The following is a 14949-nucleotide window of genomic DNA, read 5'->3' on the forward strand; positions in this document are numbered from 1 at the left end:
GCAAGTTGTTTTTGCTGGCTTGTCCACTCTCTTCCAGAGATATTTTCCTTGCAGCTGGCCCGAGGCGAGGCGAGAAAATCCATCAGGAATTTGGCCCCTCCGAAACCTGTCTTTCTGCGGGCCCCGGCTCTTTTGTACACAACAGATACTGTCTCTGTGAATTAAAGCTGTTTGTGTTGAGGTGTGAGCAGGGAGAGGTTCACGCTGGGAGTTTCAACTGTGTCACTCATTTACTTTTAAGAACGTAGTAGGCTCCCATGCAAACTATTAAATCACTTTGCAGCCCTAATAACCGCTGCAGTTTAACAACAACTACCACCTCGTTTACGGGGCTTTTCTTACTCTCTCGCCTCCTTACCTCATTTGTTCATAAAGAAACGGAAAAGAGAAGGCTGCTCTGGAAATATTTGGCTCCATATTAATTACTGCCTTTCATGTGTTTTGCTTTTTTTGGCCATTAAGGCTTCCACAAAGGGCCAGATTTTCCCAAGACAGAGCAGCCATTCATTCAGAGTGGATCCTAACCAACTCAAAGAGAAAACAAGAGCAAAAAGATATCCAGGTGGATTGATGGCTTAAAGGAAAGGATCCCACTGTGACAAATGATTATGAGAATTTATTGATTTCATTAGCATTCATTATTGCAGACGGAAACCTGGAGGCTCATTCTCCCTCCTGCAGTGACCATGATGGGATAACTGAGGGGGAACCTGATGGAGAGCTGAGCCTGTCAGTGGGAGGCTAATTGAGTAAAACATGTGATTGTAACATTAGTGATAATTTAATACGCATTTCAGCAAAGAGCCAGGGGAACGAGGGGGGGTGGGGTTTGCTTTTGGCCACCCTCGCTCTGTGGATTGGGTTTTGTGTACACAGTGGGAGCGTGAGCTAATCCAGGGTGGGGGTAGCTGTCATGAGACTTTGTTTGGCTGGCGGGAAGGTGATGAGGTTGTGCCACTGAGGTCACAGTATATTAACAAAGATCACATTAAGTGTTAGAACATTAAATATTTCCAGAAAACCATAAAATATTCACTTTTCGGGACGACATAAAAATGTCATGTTAAGTTTTCAAGACATATTTGCAAACATTTTTTTATGCTTTCAACTGTTCTTTTAGTAAGAGATAATTGATTAAATAGTCAAGTTATAAATGTATGCTTTTTTTTTCACCTTGCAAGAATAATACTTGTTGAACTTGTTCACATGCAAAAACTTAAGTTCCTTTTGTTTTCATTTGGCTTTTTGTATTGCAACACCATGGCGTACTGCAATGCAGAATTTTGACTTGGAAGGGCATTGAGAAATGGTTAAATTAAAAAGAATGAAAATCGGAGAAGCGTGACATGCATTTGTACATGCATGTGTAATAGAATCACCTTTCACCTTTCTCTCAAATTTCACTCAGTCATTGTAAGCCTTTGCGACTTACAGAAACTCAATGTTTATAGCTTTGTGCATCTTGAAGCTAAAATTGTTCCGTTATTTCTTAAAAAAACTCGGTTTGGATGTAGAGTTTCAAGTCTTGCCAGAAATTCTTATCTATATTTAACTCAAAGCCATTCCAACATATGGCATTAAAACATCTAACTGTGCTTTGAATTAAAACCGTTCCATTGTAGCTCTGGCAGTGTGTTCCCTGGTGTTCATGAACCTCAATGTTCTCTTATTTTCTCATACAAAACCTCTGGGAACTCGACAGAACGTCTATAGTTACACTGAGAATAAATTACACACAGGTGGACTCTGTTTACTAGTTGGGCAACTATCCATCCATCCATTTTCTTTACACCCTTGTCCCTCAGTGGGGTTGGGATGGTTGCTGCTGGTGCCTATCTCCAGCTAACGTTCCGGGCGAGAGGCGGGGTCACCCTGGACAGGTCGCCAGTCTATCGCAGGGCTAGTTAGGCAACAAATTTTATCTAAATAATGGGTGTACAAAACCTTTCAAATTTCATTTGCTGTTATGTGTATCCTGATTTGTCCTGTGTCATAAAATCCTTTAAGATATGGCGGTGACATGACACCACGTGGAAGTTTTAAAAGGAATAAATGCAGGCACTGCACTTTCTTGGCCATTGCGCTTGAAGGTGAAGCTAACAGCTAGCCTCCATAAGAACAAATCAACCACATGGTATTTACTTAAAATTGCTATTATGTTTGGTTTTAGAAATCGCTGTACTTGTACCAGATTAACTAAAAACGTTTCACCTTTTTCGTTCTTGGTACGTGTTTAACGCAGGAAAATCAAGTTTGGTGCATGACCTCCTGTCTCTATGTCCTACATACATGCAAAGGCCAAACTTTAGTTTAAAAGTTTAAAGTTTCATAGAGTAACACGCAAGTGTCTGTTTTTGATATTGGAGTTGCTATAAAATGATAGAAAATGATAAATTAAGGTGCCAAGAAAGTTTTCTGACAGGTCAGACAGTAACTGCTTAGAAACGTTTACCAGAACCTCAATTGAAAAATCCTAAAACAGTTTCTCTAATTTCTAAGCTTGAGCAATTTTCATGTCTCAGAAGGAACACCGGTGTCTGGGTGAGGAGGGGGAAAGAGGGCACAAGTGGGGAGATTTTTTTTCTTCTTCTTCTTTTTGGCCTCACAGATTTCACGGCTGTTTCATGCTACATGGCCCATTAGTGTTTTGTTTGGCCGAGTAGCTGCATTAATATAAATTTTAAAACAAGGTGGTTTTGGAGTGGGTGTATTGGTTTAGCCAGCTCTTCCAAGGTGTATACGTCTGCACAGACGGTGTTCCATAGCTCGATTTTCCAGGCTCTTGATAATTACCCAGAAAACAGTTTAATCTCTGTCCAGCCTGTCGGACTCTGTGTGTGTTTCTAGACTGATTTGTTTTACTTATTTAAACTCTCCTGTAATGTATTGCTACTCCGGTTTAAATTCTCTCATGAATGAGCTCAGATCTAACGGCATTAAATGAGTGGAAACCTTTCCTCTGCACCTCTTTGTATAATGTTATTTAATGTTCTTAGAGCCAGTGCAAGTATTTCGATTTGACTATTTTTAAGGTCAATTCCTTTGTGCTAATTGGTTGTAATGGGAGAAAATGATTAAAACCCGAACATTGATGTCATCCACTTGCTTTTCACTGCTAATACATATCCCGCGTAGCCTCGCTCTCCCCCCATAACATTCGGAGGATATACAACGTGTCTGTCAGCGGGGTGGCCATTCACTGAGGAGGCCCCGACAAAACCGCCACTTAGCCCAGTGCTGGGATGGCACAAAGGGCTCAGGTCAGGGGTCACCTGGAGCTCCCCACACCCTTTTCACATGCTTTTTTTCCCTTTTCTCTCACTCTTTCTGTTTCTCACTCAACGTCCCCTCCACCCTTCACCCGCCCTCCTCCTTCCTCCTCCACTCCTCTTGCCTCTGTTTTGCAGGTCTTCTGGGCCCATTGTCTGAACGGCCTCTTCCACTCCGTCATCCTCTTCTGGTTCCCCCTGAAAGCCTTCCAGCATGGTTAGTGGCTCCCAGCGACTCCTCCGTGGTTCTCAATGGACTGGATGAAAAGAGAAAACAGTCAAGCTCACATACTTTGTCTTAATTACTTCTCTCTCTGGCCGTTCCAGTCATGAATTACAAACATGTGGCATCTTTGGTCTGAGGGACATGCAGCAACAAGCATGTGTTCATATTTGCAGCGCTAAGTGAAAGCTGATAGCTTTTCTGTGCAGTCGTAGGCGAAAACCTATAACACTGATCAATTTATTCAGGAAACTGACATTTTATGTCTTTTGAGCAAATATCTTTAGTTGGATTTAGTAAAAAAACTTTAAAAGTGTGCATTTTAAAACTGATTTTTTTTTTGTGTACAAAGAAAATGACGATCCTTGAGCCTTTAAGTCTTGGCTGACCGGAGCTGAGGGACCACACAAGCTTGGGCCTGCTTTCCACACAAAGGCGCCAAGCCGCCTCACTCTGACTGACAGGCTGTCAGCACAGGGCATGTTACCAGCCGGAAGTAGAGAGAACCTCTGCTGCTTTTTCCACTGGCAGTCACATAGCATGGATATTTTAACTTTGGCTACATCCCTGACTCACTTTTGTTTTGAAGCAGTCCTGTCACTGTGACTCTGTATGTTCTAATCTTATTTGGAAATACAGGTCACATATAGTAACTAAATGACTATCTTGCCTTTGAAACCAGCCTTTGAGATCTGATTTAGCAATGAGTTACCAGGAAAGTTTGATGTTTCACCACTGTGAAGGCATGTAGGCTATAGTTGAGCCTAATGGACCTCAATGTAAATCGCATTTCCACAAAGCTGAAATTAATTATTTGAGCCTCAAAGTTTAATGAGGAAATGAGCTTTGGGTTCCACCACACAGCTTCCAGCTAGTGTTTACTAAGAACTATGTCTGCACATTGTCCCCACCACTAAATATACATCCAGTGCCGACATAAACGGCAGGAAAATCCATCCTACCAACCAAATATGTTATGGGTGTGCAGAATTTTCATGCCTTGCAGTTGAAAAAAAAAAAACTGCAGTTCTTTATGATCACAAAATTGCACACATTTAATCGCAGCGATGATTGCAGCTCAATATATTGTGTTGCTCTACTTGGCACCTGTCTTTGATTTGCCGTCTGCTGTAAGATTTGTGTCTCTAATAGCTAAACATATTGTGAGAACAATGCCTTTTTCTCCTGAGTTTAGTTTTATTTATCTATTTAACAGTAGAAATGTTGGATTAGCACTGGGAAACACCAGCTCACTGTCTTTTATTGGCTTTCTTTTTTTATGTTTCCTGTCGTGCAGTTTATATAAATGCATTTGCTAAATTTTTTGCAGAATCCACAAATGGCCTATCTGACTCTTTTGATACGAGTGCTGCCAGTACTGGTCAGATCAGGAATCAGTTGATCGGGATAGTTAAGCATTCATTAAATCCCCTGTTTGAAACCGCATACATAAATTAAGCTGATGATATCAAAATATCAGTTTGCCAAGATAGAGTTGAATAATAAAAATGGCTCCCTGTCCTGGAGTCAATAAATATTCAGGTGAGGATTTATTGGATGAGACTTTAAGTGAGGTAATGGTTGTGGAAAACTAAATGAGTTTGTTTTTTAGAACCAGTTAACTGACTCCAGGAGCAGCTCTTCCTGAGGCTTTTAAAGGGACTTCTAGTGTAGTTTGAAACCCTGAGAAGAAATGTGATGTTCCTCAAAGCTTCTCTTGTCTCGACTTCTTTCGCAGACACAGTGCTTGGGAGCGGAAAAACTACAGACTATCTCCTCTTAGGAAATATGGTCTACACAGTAAGTGCATCAGTCTTTTTGACACCAAGTTTTCTGTCCTGTGACGATGATAAACATCACATACATTTTGTTGTTTTTGTTTTTTATTATTAGCATAATACTAATAATGGGAGTGGTTCATTAGTTTTGGGTTGATTTAGACCCCCATTTAGTCAACCTACATATTTCTATACATTTCATCCTCCTTTTATTTTTTTATACTTAAACCAGTCCCCATATCAGTTTATTTTTGTTGTAGTCGAGTATTTCTAGTATTCATTTACATGTATATTTTCTCTTGATAATACTGTATCACAGTCACACCATCATGCTATTCAGTATTTCCATTCATTGTGGAAGAATAAAAATGTGGATTTGATCAAAATAAGTTAAAATGTTCAATATGTTTGGGGTTTTTTTTCCATTCCTTAACAGTTTGTCGTCATCACAGTCTGTCTTAAAGCTGGTCTGGAGACTTCATCCTGGACTATGGTAGGTCAAAGGCTCTCCGACTGTTTATATCACCTCAGGTACCCTTGGCACATTTTATATGCACCTCTTTTATCCTAAAGTCTCTTTACAGTTTGTTCTTTGTGGGCTTGTAACTGTAACCAGTGAAATGACTGGAAATTCACTCTGAGCGGACTTTGTACGAACTCTTACACACTGAAGAAAAAAAACCCAGAAACATTACTGTAAATTTTTATAAGCAAGTCGGAGAAACTCAACTGCAGTAAATGATTCCTGCATTGAAGACAAAGTCTAATTATTTGGCCATGTTCCCGTTTTCTCACAGTTCAGTCACATTGCCATCTGGGGAAGCATCGGCCTGTGGGTTGTGTTTTTCATCATCTACGCCTCCCTGTGGCCCATCATTACCCTGGCACCTGACATGTCCGGACAGGTAAACGTGCAAATCTACACGCTTGGGTTCATCTGAGCCGCGCAGATGCTTGAGCACCTTCTGCTTCGTTTCCCATAGAAGAACGCTGGTGGGAAAGTTCGGAGTAAAACCGAGCCCCGATCTTTAGAAACGGAGCCGGAGGGGTCCAAACTGTCAGACTTCTGGCTTGTGTTGCATAATGACTTAATTGAGCCAATTAGCAAACTGTTTGTGTTACATTTCTTTCCCTCAGCTCCGAGTAGCCACAGGTGATGCTGGAGTAGTGAAACGGTGAAACGATGTCCTAAAAACAAAAAATCTACAGTCGCCACAACAAAAAAGTTTAAGTTGATCTTTTGAGTTCACCCAACCCAATAATCATTAAAGATTTAGTTTTCCCTTACAAGCCAAGATTTACATGTGAATGTAGCTAATTCTCTGACTCACCCCTGGTGTTTAATGGGAAGCTAATAAACATTTGACATTTCCCAGTGCATTCTGGGAGAGGGGTACTGGGGCGTCCTTTCATCAGAGAACAAGGACTCAGGAGGAGGTTATTTTAGGGAAAAAAGGCTGGTATTCCACAGTCTGTAGCAGAGGAAAACAACCGTCTGCCGTGAAAATACATCATGCTTTCAGTAAGTTTCCCTGTGGGAATAAACCTTTACCATTTTTTCTGAAGATTTTTGCCTTGATACTCCAAGGTCATAAAGGCACAATCTTACTTTTAATCATTCATACTTTTTCATGACTTGGGTTTTGTGCCACCTCATTTGTTTAGGAGGTAAAGAGATGGTTTTTTTGAAGAAAACATATTAGAGAAAGCAGTTTTACTGCAGCAACAAGGCAACTGAAAGTGTTTTGCGTGATTAGAAGGTAAATTAAACTAGCAAAAAAGAGAAAATAACACAGGGAAAACAAAGACGTGTAGAAATAGATTACAGTTCATAATATTTTTGTTATTAATTTCAGGTGTAAGAAAATGGGTTTTAGCCTAGATTTAAAGGAGCCAGTTATTTCAGCAGTTTTGCAGTTTTCTGAAAGTTTGTTCCAAATTATCAGAAGAAATTAAAACCTTCATTGTAGGAGGGTCTTATTTCAGCAGCTGCTGTTTGTTTGACCACATGCAGCTGATATCAACCTTCTAATCTGCAGTGATTCTGGTGAGCAAAGAAAAAGAGCATTTTCCTACAATATAAAAAGGTTTTCTTAAGAGCAACGTTTCAACAAAGCCTGGACATGTACAGGCTTTGTACATGTCCAAAGTGTATCCAATTTTTCTTGGATACACTGGGCGTCTGGCCCAGTGTATCATCCATCCTTTCAGTCGTTATCCATCCATTTCTCCATATCTATCCATCCATCTATCCATCCTTCCTTTCAGTGATCTGTCAGTTAACACATTAATCAGTTCTTTTTGTTTGCTTGTTCCTTTCTTTTTTTAGCTGCAATTTTAAGGAAAACAATTGATAACGAAGTCCTACATTTTTACTTCAAGAGTTGGCGGAGAAGAACTAAGGAATTTTGAAGTTTAAGTCTGTAGAACTTTTTAAGTAAAAATGTGAGGTAATTCTGTGAAGAACTCTAGTTTCATATCAGATATGTTCCCTTGTTAGTAGAAAGATTGATGGACAGATACAGTCTTTGTGGAGTATTACTTCATTAGTTTTTTTTCGGGGGGGGGTTGTTGTTATTTGAATTTCAACCTGTCACACCCCTCACACACACACATACACTAACATTAGACGTGCAAACATCACCCCGTCTTCTGTCTGTGAATCCAGCTGCTTTCATCCGTGCCCCACAGCAGTTGACTGAAGATTGTAATGGTGTCCTGTGGGCAGATGGTAACTCTATGCCCAGAACTAACTGGGGGATACCACTATATCATCAAACAATGACACATCCCTGTGAAAATTGAGAGGACATCAGAGACGTGAGCTTTAGTTTCCTTTTAGCCTCTGAGGAGCAGAAGCACACCGACCGCATACTTCACCAGAACCTCCGCAGTGTTTACATGAATCTTCTTTGCCCTCTGTTCTGTCTGTTTTCCTTTCCCTCCCCTGAAACTTCTTCCTCTTTCTCTTATTTGCTCCTCTTCACCTCTGCTGATTGAACTCGGACCTCAGGGCGAACTGTATAACAGACACCAGAACTCGTTCTCCTCCTGTTTTTTTCTTCCTCACACTGCCCTCAACAAGAGATGCTAAGCAGCGCTCTGATCCTCGCAGTCGCATTAATCAGCTTTAGGCAAAACATACTTTTGGAAAGCGAGCAGGACAGGTGCAGGATCCATTCAAGAAGCGCGTCACTTGGGCTACTGTACTGGCTCCATCTCAAAGCTCGTATCTCACCGTGTCTTCTCCTGACAAGCGTCTGACATAGGGATGAAGGGAGAAACATCTCTGATCATTATGTCCAGGCAGGGCAAAATGCTTCACCGAGAGGCTTGGACTCTAGAGACGACTGTTTCACTGACCTGCTGTCTGCTACAATGACGGATATCGATGCATCTGGTTCTAATACAACTCTTCCGTCTTTCTCCTTGCACATAATTTTTCCATTTATCAATGCTGTAGCAAAATACCTCTCACACTAGACTGACGTATTTCTTTAGCTGATTAATTGTACAGTCCATTAGTAGGAGAAGGATTTTCTTTGGAAGCAATCATGGTACTCAGAATTGATTCATATATGCACACTCTTTTGCAAATTGACAATAATAAAGACCTAAAACTATTCTCTGAATGAGGTCAGATAAGCAAAATGGCATTCTGCAATTTGAATGTTGTTTTCACAGTGTGTTGCAGAAGTATTTACTATTTTTATGTCAGCAGGCTTAAATAATTTTCATTTAAATTTCATCATAGACCATAAAATTTTACATATTTGTGAAGTGGAGAGGAGAGAATTTGTATTTTTCTTTCCTATAGTAGTTCCAGAAGTGTGTCATGGATTTGTATTCAGCCTAATTTCCTCTGAGACACCTAAAAAAATCATATGAATGTTCTGAGGAGCTCTGAGGTTTGTTTGAGAGTTTTGGTGAATAAACGGCATCATGAAAATCAAGAAACACCGCAAACAGGTCAGAGATAAAGTGGTGAAATTTAGAGGAGATTTGGGTCTTAAAACAGTTTTCCAAACTTTGAACATTTTACAATGCACAAACCCATAGCCACTGTGAACTGTAAAGGACTATATGGGGTTATGGAACAGCTTTCCAGTCTTTGGGTTCAGACAGACTAAAGACGTACCATCCTCCAGTCTGTCTAATCAAAGAAATACGTTGATGAGTCGACTGCAGATAACATGCCAAAGGTGGCGCATGTATATAAAGACCTGAATGCATTTGGACAGTGGCAGGAGGACCATGACACCAAGAGATCTCCCTCAGGTGAATGTTGAATTCTTTGAGTTGCAAGCCACGCCTCTCCTCCCTATGGTTTCAGTTATGATCAGTAGTGTCAACTGTAATGAAGTAAAAGTTAACCCATCAGTGTGCTACAAATAAAACTAAAGTTACTTTTTCAACAATCTGAAGCACAGCTTTGGCATGCATTTTTCATAAAGAAAGGTGCCAGGGATTTGGATGCTTGTTTCATTTAGTTAATTGTTTTTCAAAGTGCATCAGCATTTTTGGTTTTATTTACATTTCCTTCTCATTTCTCCATATTCATCCATTTATTTCAGTTTACTTGGAGAAGGTCGAATCTTGCTTTTGACAGGTTATCCATCTTGTGTCCCTTTTGGGTTTTCTGTTGAGTGTTTATTGGTGTGTGCAAGATAACTGGAAGGACATTTGAGGAAAGCTGCCAAAATTTCCCAGATCAGCAAAACAGCCATCACAGTGATGAATGCAGTTGTCTGTCACGTATGAGAGTCGTGAATGCAAATGCCATAAATTTCCCCTTTTTGTCAATTTTTCTTGGAGCAGGTTGAGCAATTCTTCACAAATACAATTTCTAACCAGCCAACAGACGAGTTGCGATGACATGTTTGATTAATCGCGGACTCTGTTTGCGAAGGCTGTTCAAAGACTGGTGGCATGTTTTTGTGTGTAATGTTAGACGTTGAGAAATCTCTTTCTTATTTGTTCAGACTAAAATGGCCCTATTTAAATCCTTTCATCACCGGCGGACTTTCCCCTCATGCTGTATTTAAAGGTTTTATCTTCTCTCTCAATACTCCTGATTATGAGACTTTTTAGATGTTTGTTTTAAATTTTTTCTCTTCCCTGACTAATGATTGATAAACACCACAACACAAAGTTAGTGGAACAATCTGGGTGAAGTAAATACACCACGTCTTCAGCCACAGAGTGTTTAAATTTAGTTTTTGGGGTTTTTTATGACCGCTTTTGTAAAACCGAAAAGACAAAAGCAATTTCAGATGAGGAAAAACATTCCTACCTAAAACGGCTAAAATTACCCACAGGCGTAACCCATCAGGTGCACATAATTAGAACATCAATACTCAGCATTTCGAAAGAGCTCTGCCGTGTTTAAACCTCAAAGTTAGTTTGGTGGTTTCCTGATTGTTGATGTGATAGTGCACACCACGATGAGATGAAAAGAGATGCCTGAGGCGACTAGAAAGAAGATGGTAGCAGCTAATGAGTTTGCGAAGAGACTTAAAGAGGCCTCAAAGGAATTTGAAATCAGCCGTTCTTCTGTAAGGAAGAGTCTCTATTCTGTAATTGAAGGACATTCAAAACTATTGTTATCATTTTGCCTTTCAGGCAAATTCACACTGTGAGCAGATCACAAGATGTTTCCTAAAACCTTAAAATCTCTAAGTGTCCCATGGCATTCTAAATGGACTTTGCTTGTCCTCTCTCGCTAATTCGTCACTTTCTAAATCTGCCTGTTTCGGGTTTACTAAAATCGGTAGTAGTGCTTTGCTTGCTTATAGTTTATCCTTTGTTCAATACACCTGCAGAATCAATTTTCAGATTAGTCCAGGTTCACAAATGCTCTCAATTTAATTTGAAGACATTGATAACCAATTAAACACAGCTGTGATTAGTTGAATATACCTTTTCATTACCTACTAAAGGAAGTAATGTTGAATAGTGATTAATTCTGAATTTTTGTTTTATTTTTTCAATCAAAAACTTGTGTTAAGCTTATAAAGACTGCATTGGACCAATCAGACTTATTTTGGCCGCTGATTAAATTTTTTATTGTTATGCATCCAGTCCATGGGTTTCTCTGTTTTGGCCAGTGAACCTCCGACATGTGTCCAGTGTGCGGGTGTGTGTGTGTGGGGGAGCTTTGAATTGAACTCTGTGTGTCTGTGACTTTCTACAGCCATGAGAGGGTGGGACGGAGGAGGTTGTCAAAACACCCCCCTCCCTGCTAGAGGACACTACTGTCTGTCCGGCCAGACAAGTTTATTAGTTTGTCCTAAAAATACAGCTCCACTCCTAGGACCCCCTACCCCTCCAGCACCCAGGGGCCCCCGTGCTATGAGACATACTTGCATTAACCGACACTGCTGGACCCGCTCAAAGCCATGGAGCCTTTCCAGATGCCTGCAGACAAACATTTGTTGTTTGTAACTGCTCCGATTTGTTTGGATTTTGAAACTGACTTCAAAATGAAAAAATACCCTCTATTAGCTCGACTGCCTTACTTGCAGTTTAACTTTCTGAGTTATGAATTAGACTTTGTTATATAATTAGCCTTATGTCTTATGTATAAAGCTTATGTATACATAATTTGCAACTGAGTCACACGGTTGCATAAACAAATACAGGTCGTAGATTGAACTGGTGAACAACATAATTTATTTTTTGTACTGCTTTGCTATGATTTGCCAAGAATACACTCTGGTTTATTTTGAAAAGGACAGTTTAAACACCCCCTTGAAAATGTTTAATAAGCTTAATAAAAATGTAAATAATTAAACTCACTCAAGCCGTAAAAATAGTAATAAAAAGCGCATTGGTAAATGTCCCCATTGGGGCTGCACAATTTCAAAACCGGTGGGGAAATATCTTGCGCTTCAACGCAATTTTCTCTCACGTTTTTAGCCTCTGGGTGTCGCAGAAAAACCCTTTATTCATCCCTGTAGGAGAAAGCCATTTTTTTTTTATTTCCTGCCATTTTGGCGGGCTTCCTCTCCTGTGGTTTTATGTCAGACATCAAAGTCAGTTTGCAGGTAATGGCAAGCAGATTATGTAATTTAGGCTAACCTGAGTGCTTTGATAGGTTTGACACTGATCCATGTGTGCGTGCATCCCACGGGTCGCGCTGTCACGTTTCAGGAGAGGTACTGTCAAGGGGCCGCGGCAGTTTAAACAAGTGGCATATTACAATGCAAGGAACACGAGTCGTAACTCAGACGTGTAATAACGGATAGCTTCAGTAAGGTGGGCCAAAGAAAACAGGACAATCTTGAAGTTTTGTACCCCCACCACAGCGGTTCACAGCCTCACTGAAGCTAAAACTAATAAGTCATAAAGTAAATACATGTTACTTGGAGTTCTTAAATGATAAACTACTTTATTACTAAAGACGTGGGCGACCCTAGAGAGCTTTTTGAGAGGCGATTAGATCTGGAAACAAGGGTGGGAAATTCCATTATGGCGTTTTTCTAAAGTTCTACCTGCTGACCTTTTCCGTATTTTTTCACTTTATAACCACAGTTGTTGATGTATTTCATTGGGACTATATGTGCTAAACCAACACAAAGTAGAAAAGTGGAGGGAAAATGACACATGGTTTTCATTATTTTAGAACAAATAAGAGTGTAAACTGTACATCATTGTACAGTTTAAGTCCAGATTTAAACTGTACAAGGATGTACAAACCTTGCCTCCAACCAGGTTTGTACATCTACATTTTTACCCATTAATTTAAAAAAATCAGTAGACATTGATCCAGGTATTATTTTCCTTTCACTTCACAATTATGCTTTACATTTAAATCCCAATAACATGCACTGAAGTTTGTGACAAACTGACAAATCTAAAAATAAATGGTTTAATATCTTTAGAAGGCTCTATAATTCTTTATGCCAGAAAATATTTAAGAAATGACTATTGGAATGTTTTATGATGAGGGGCAGGAAAGGCAAATTTACACCTGTAAATGGACAATAAACAATTAGAAGCTGAGTTATCTTTGAGTAAATGTATTTATGCTGCTTTGACAGAAACTCTCCACACAACAGATTGCATAGTTGTTTTTCTTAGAAAAAGATTAAACTATCTTAATGCCCCACAGGTACTTCCTCCTCCCACAGGGGCGCAGAGGTGAAGGGCCTCGAAACGAAAACAAAACAATGGGATCCTTCAGTCATGGTTGATTAACCCGCCTTGAGCAAGTTATCTGAACCTATATTCTCCATTTCAGCACAAAAACAGTTTGTTTTGGGCTGTTTGTTGTGTGATACTGCAGGAGGATAGGGATTGTTGTTCAGGTTTTTCTGGTGTTTCTCCTCTTTAACATCTCCCAGCTGTTGAACTCTGCATTGTCCGCAGTGACCTGAGATTAAATGTGTGTGTGTGTGTGTGTGTGTGTTTGTTCCCTGCAGGCGAGAGTGATGTTCAGCTCAGGGGTCTTCTGGATGGGCCTGTTCTTCATCCCGGTCACTTCGCTGATCTTTGACGTAACCTACAAAGTGTGAGTTTTCTCCCCGCGCTCCCTCTCTCACGCTCGCTGTTCAGGAAATTCCTCCAGTATCTCTCCTATCGCCAGCAGAAATTCCTGCTTTCGCTTTTTCAACAAACTTCCAAGGAACTCTGGTGTTTCCGTTTTGTGAATTCTCAGCAGGAGATGACAGGCCGACATCATCCATCTGCAGATTCTCTGCGTCTGGAGCAATTTGCCGACTTAAAAGCTTCATTTTCATTTTCTGCATTTTATATCATCAGTCTCCAAACACGTCGTCGTGGTAAACTATGCTCAACATGCTGTTTACTGCATGTTTGATTTACAGTGTGAAGAAAGCTTGCTTCAAGACCCTGGTGGATGAGGTGCAGGAGCTGGAGGCTTTATCTAAGGACCCTGGAGCAGTAGTGCAAGGAAAGAGGTACAGCTACACCAGTCCAGTATTTCTGTGTTCACTGCGAGGTTTTAGTGACATCACAGGGCGTGTCTACAGAAGATTACTGAACATGTTAAAAAATAAACAATATTTGGACAAAAAAATAATCCTATCTTGTTTAGCCTAAAATATCTTGAAAGAAATGGATATAAAAATGTTAAAGTACTCAAATCTTCACTCAAAAAAAAGCTACATCTAAAGAAGTTTTTTCTCATCGTTTGTTGAATTTCATTTGTGTCGTCTCATGGGTGTGATTTCTCTCCTGACCTTTTCACGACCACACGATTGAAAGTTTAGCTGCTGTTCTCGCCTTCTTGGACAAAATATGAATCATTTTTTCCCAACGTCAATTAGGAGGAAGAATCATCTTTTTGTCACGAAAATGTCACGAACACTCACAGCTACTCTGCCAGCAACAAGTCCTGTGTGGAGGAAAGAAATCTCAAAATTGCTGCTAAATTGCAGGAGTCTGACTGTAATATCGGTAATCATGCCATAATGGTGGTTTTCTCCCTTTTTTTTTCTTTCTTTCCCATAAAAATACGGAACGTCGCATTTTAGAGCAAGAGCTCTTCGGCTAATTAAAGCCATACAGTGCTGTAGTGTTTTAGCCGAAGCAGGTCTCCTGTGCTGTTTGGGGTCTGAGGTCTGCTGCACACATCAACATGCAGCACATCAGTGTGAGATCTCCTGCAGGCTGAAAGTGATCCTCCTGACTGGCTGCTGTCCAAGAGCCAGCAGGA

The 14949-nt window shown here is 40.2% G+C and overlaps 1 protein-coding gene across 7 annotated transcripts in view; it reads left to right on the forward strand.

Annotated features, from left to right (window-relative positions):
* Positions 1 to 14949, forward strand: part of atp8a1 (ATPase phospholipid transporting 8A1) — a 101034-nt gene that overhangs the window by 79953 nt on the left and 6132 nt on the right. For all 7 annotated transcript variants that reach the window (XR_014089294.1, XM_081611683.1, XM_008420551.3 and 4 more), the window contains 6 exons: positions 3408 to 3486; positions 5231 to 5292; positions 5707 to 5763; positions 6068 to 6175; positions 13694 to 13782; positions 14099 to 14191. Coding sequence is in view for 6 of the 7 variants with exons in the window: in XM_081611683.1 (XP_081467809.1) it covers positions 3408 to 3486; positions 5231 to 5292; positions 5707 to 5763; positions 6068 to 6175; positions 13694 to 13782; positions 14099 to 14191 (488 nt within the window). In the remaining variant the exon portion in view is untranslated. The remainder of the gene's footprint in view (positions 1 to 3407; positions 3487 to 5230; positions 5293 to 5706; positions 5764 to 6067; positions 6176 to 13693; positions 13783 to 14098; positions 14192 to 14949) is intronic.

This window comes from Poecilia reticulata, chromosome 10 (assembly GCF_904066995.2).
Source record: "Poecilia reticulata chromosome 10, P_reticulata-male-v2, whole genome shotgun sequence".
NCBI lineage: Eukaryota > Metazoa > Chordata > Actinopteri > Cyprinodontiformes > Poeciliidae > Poecilia > Poecilia reticulata.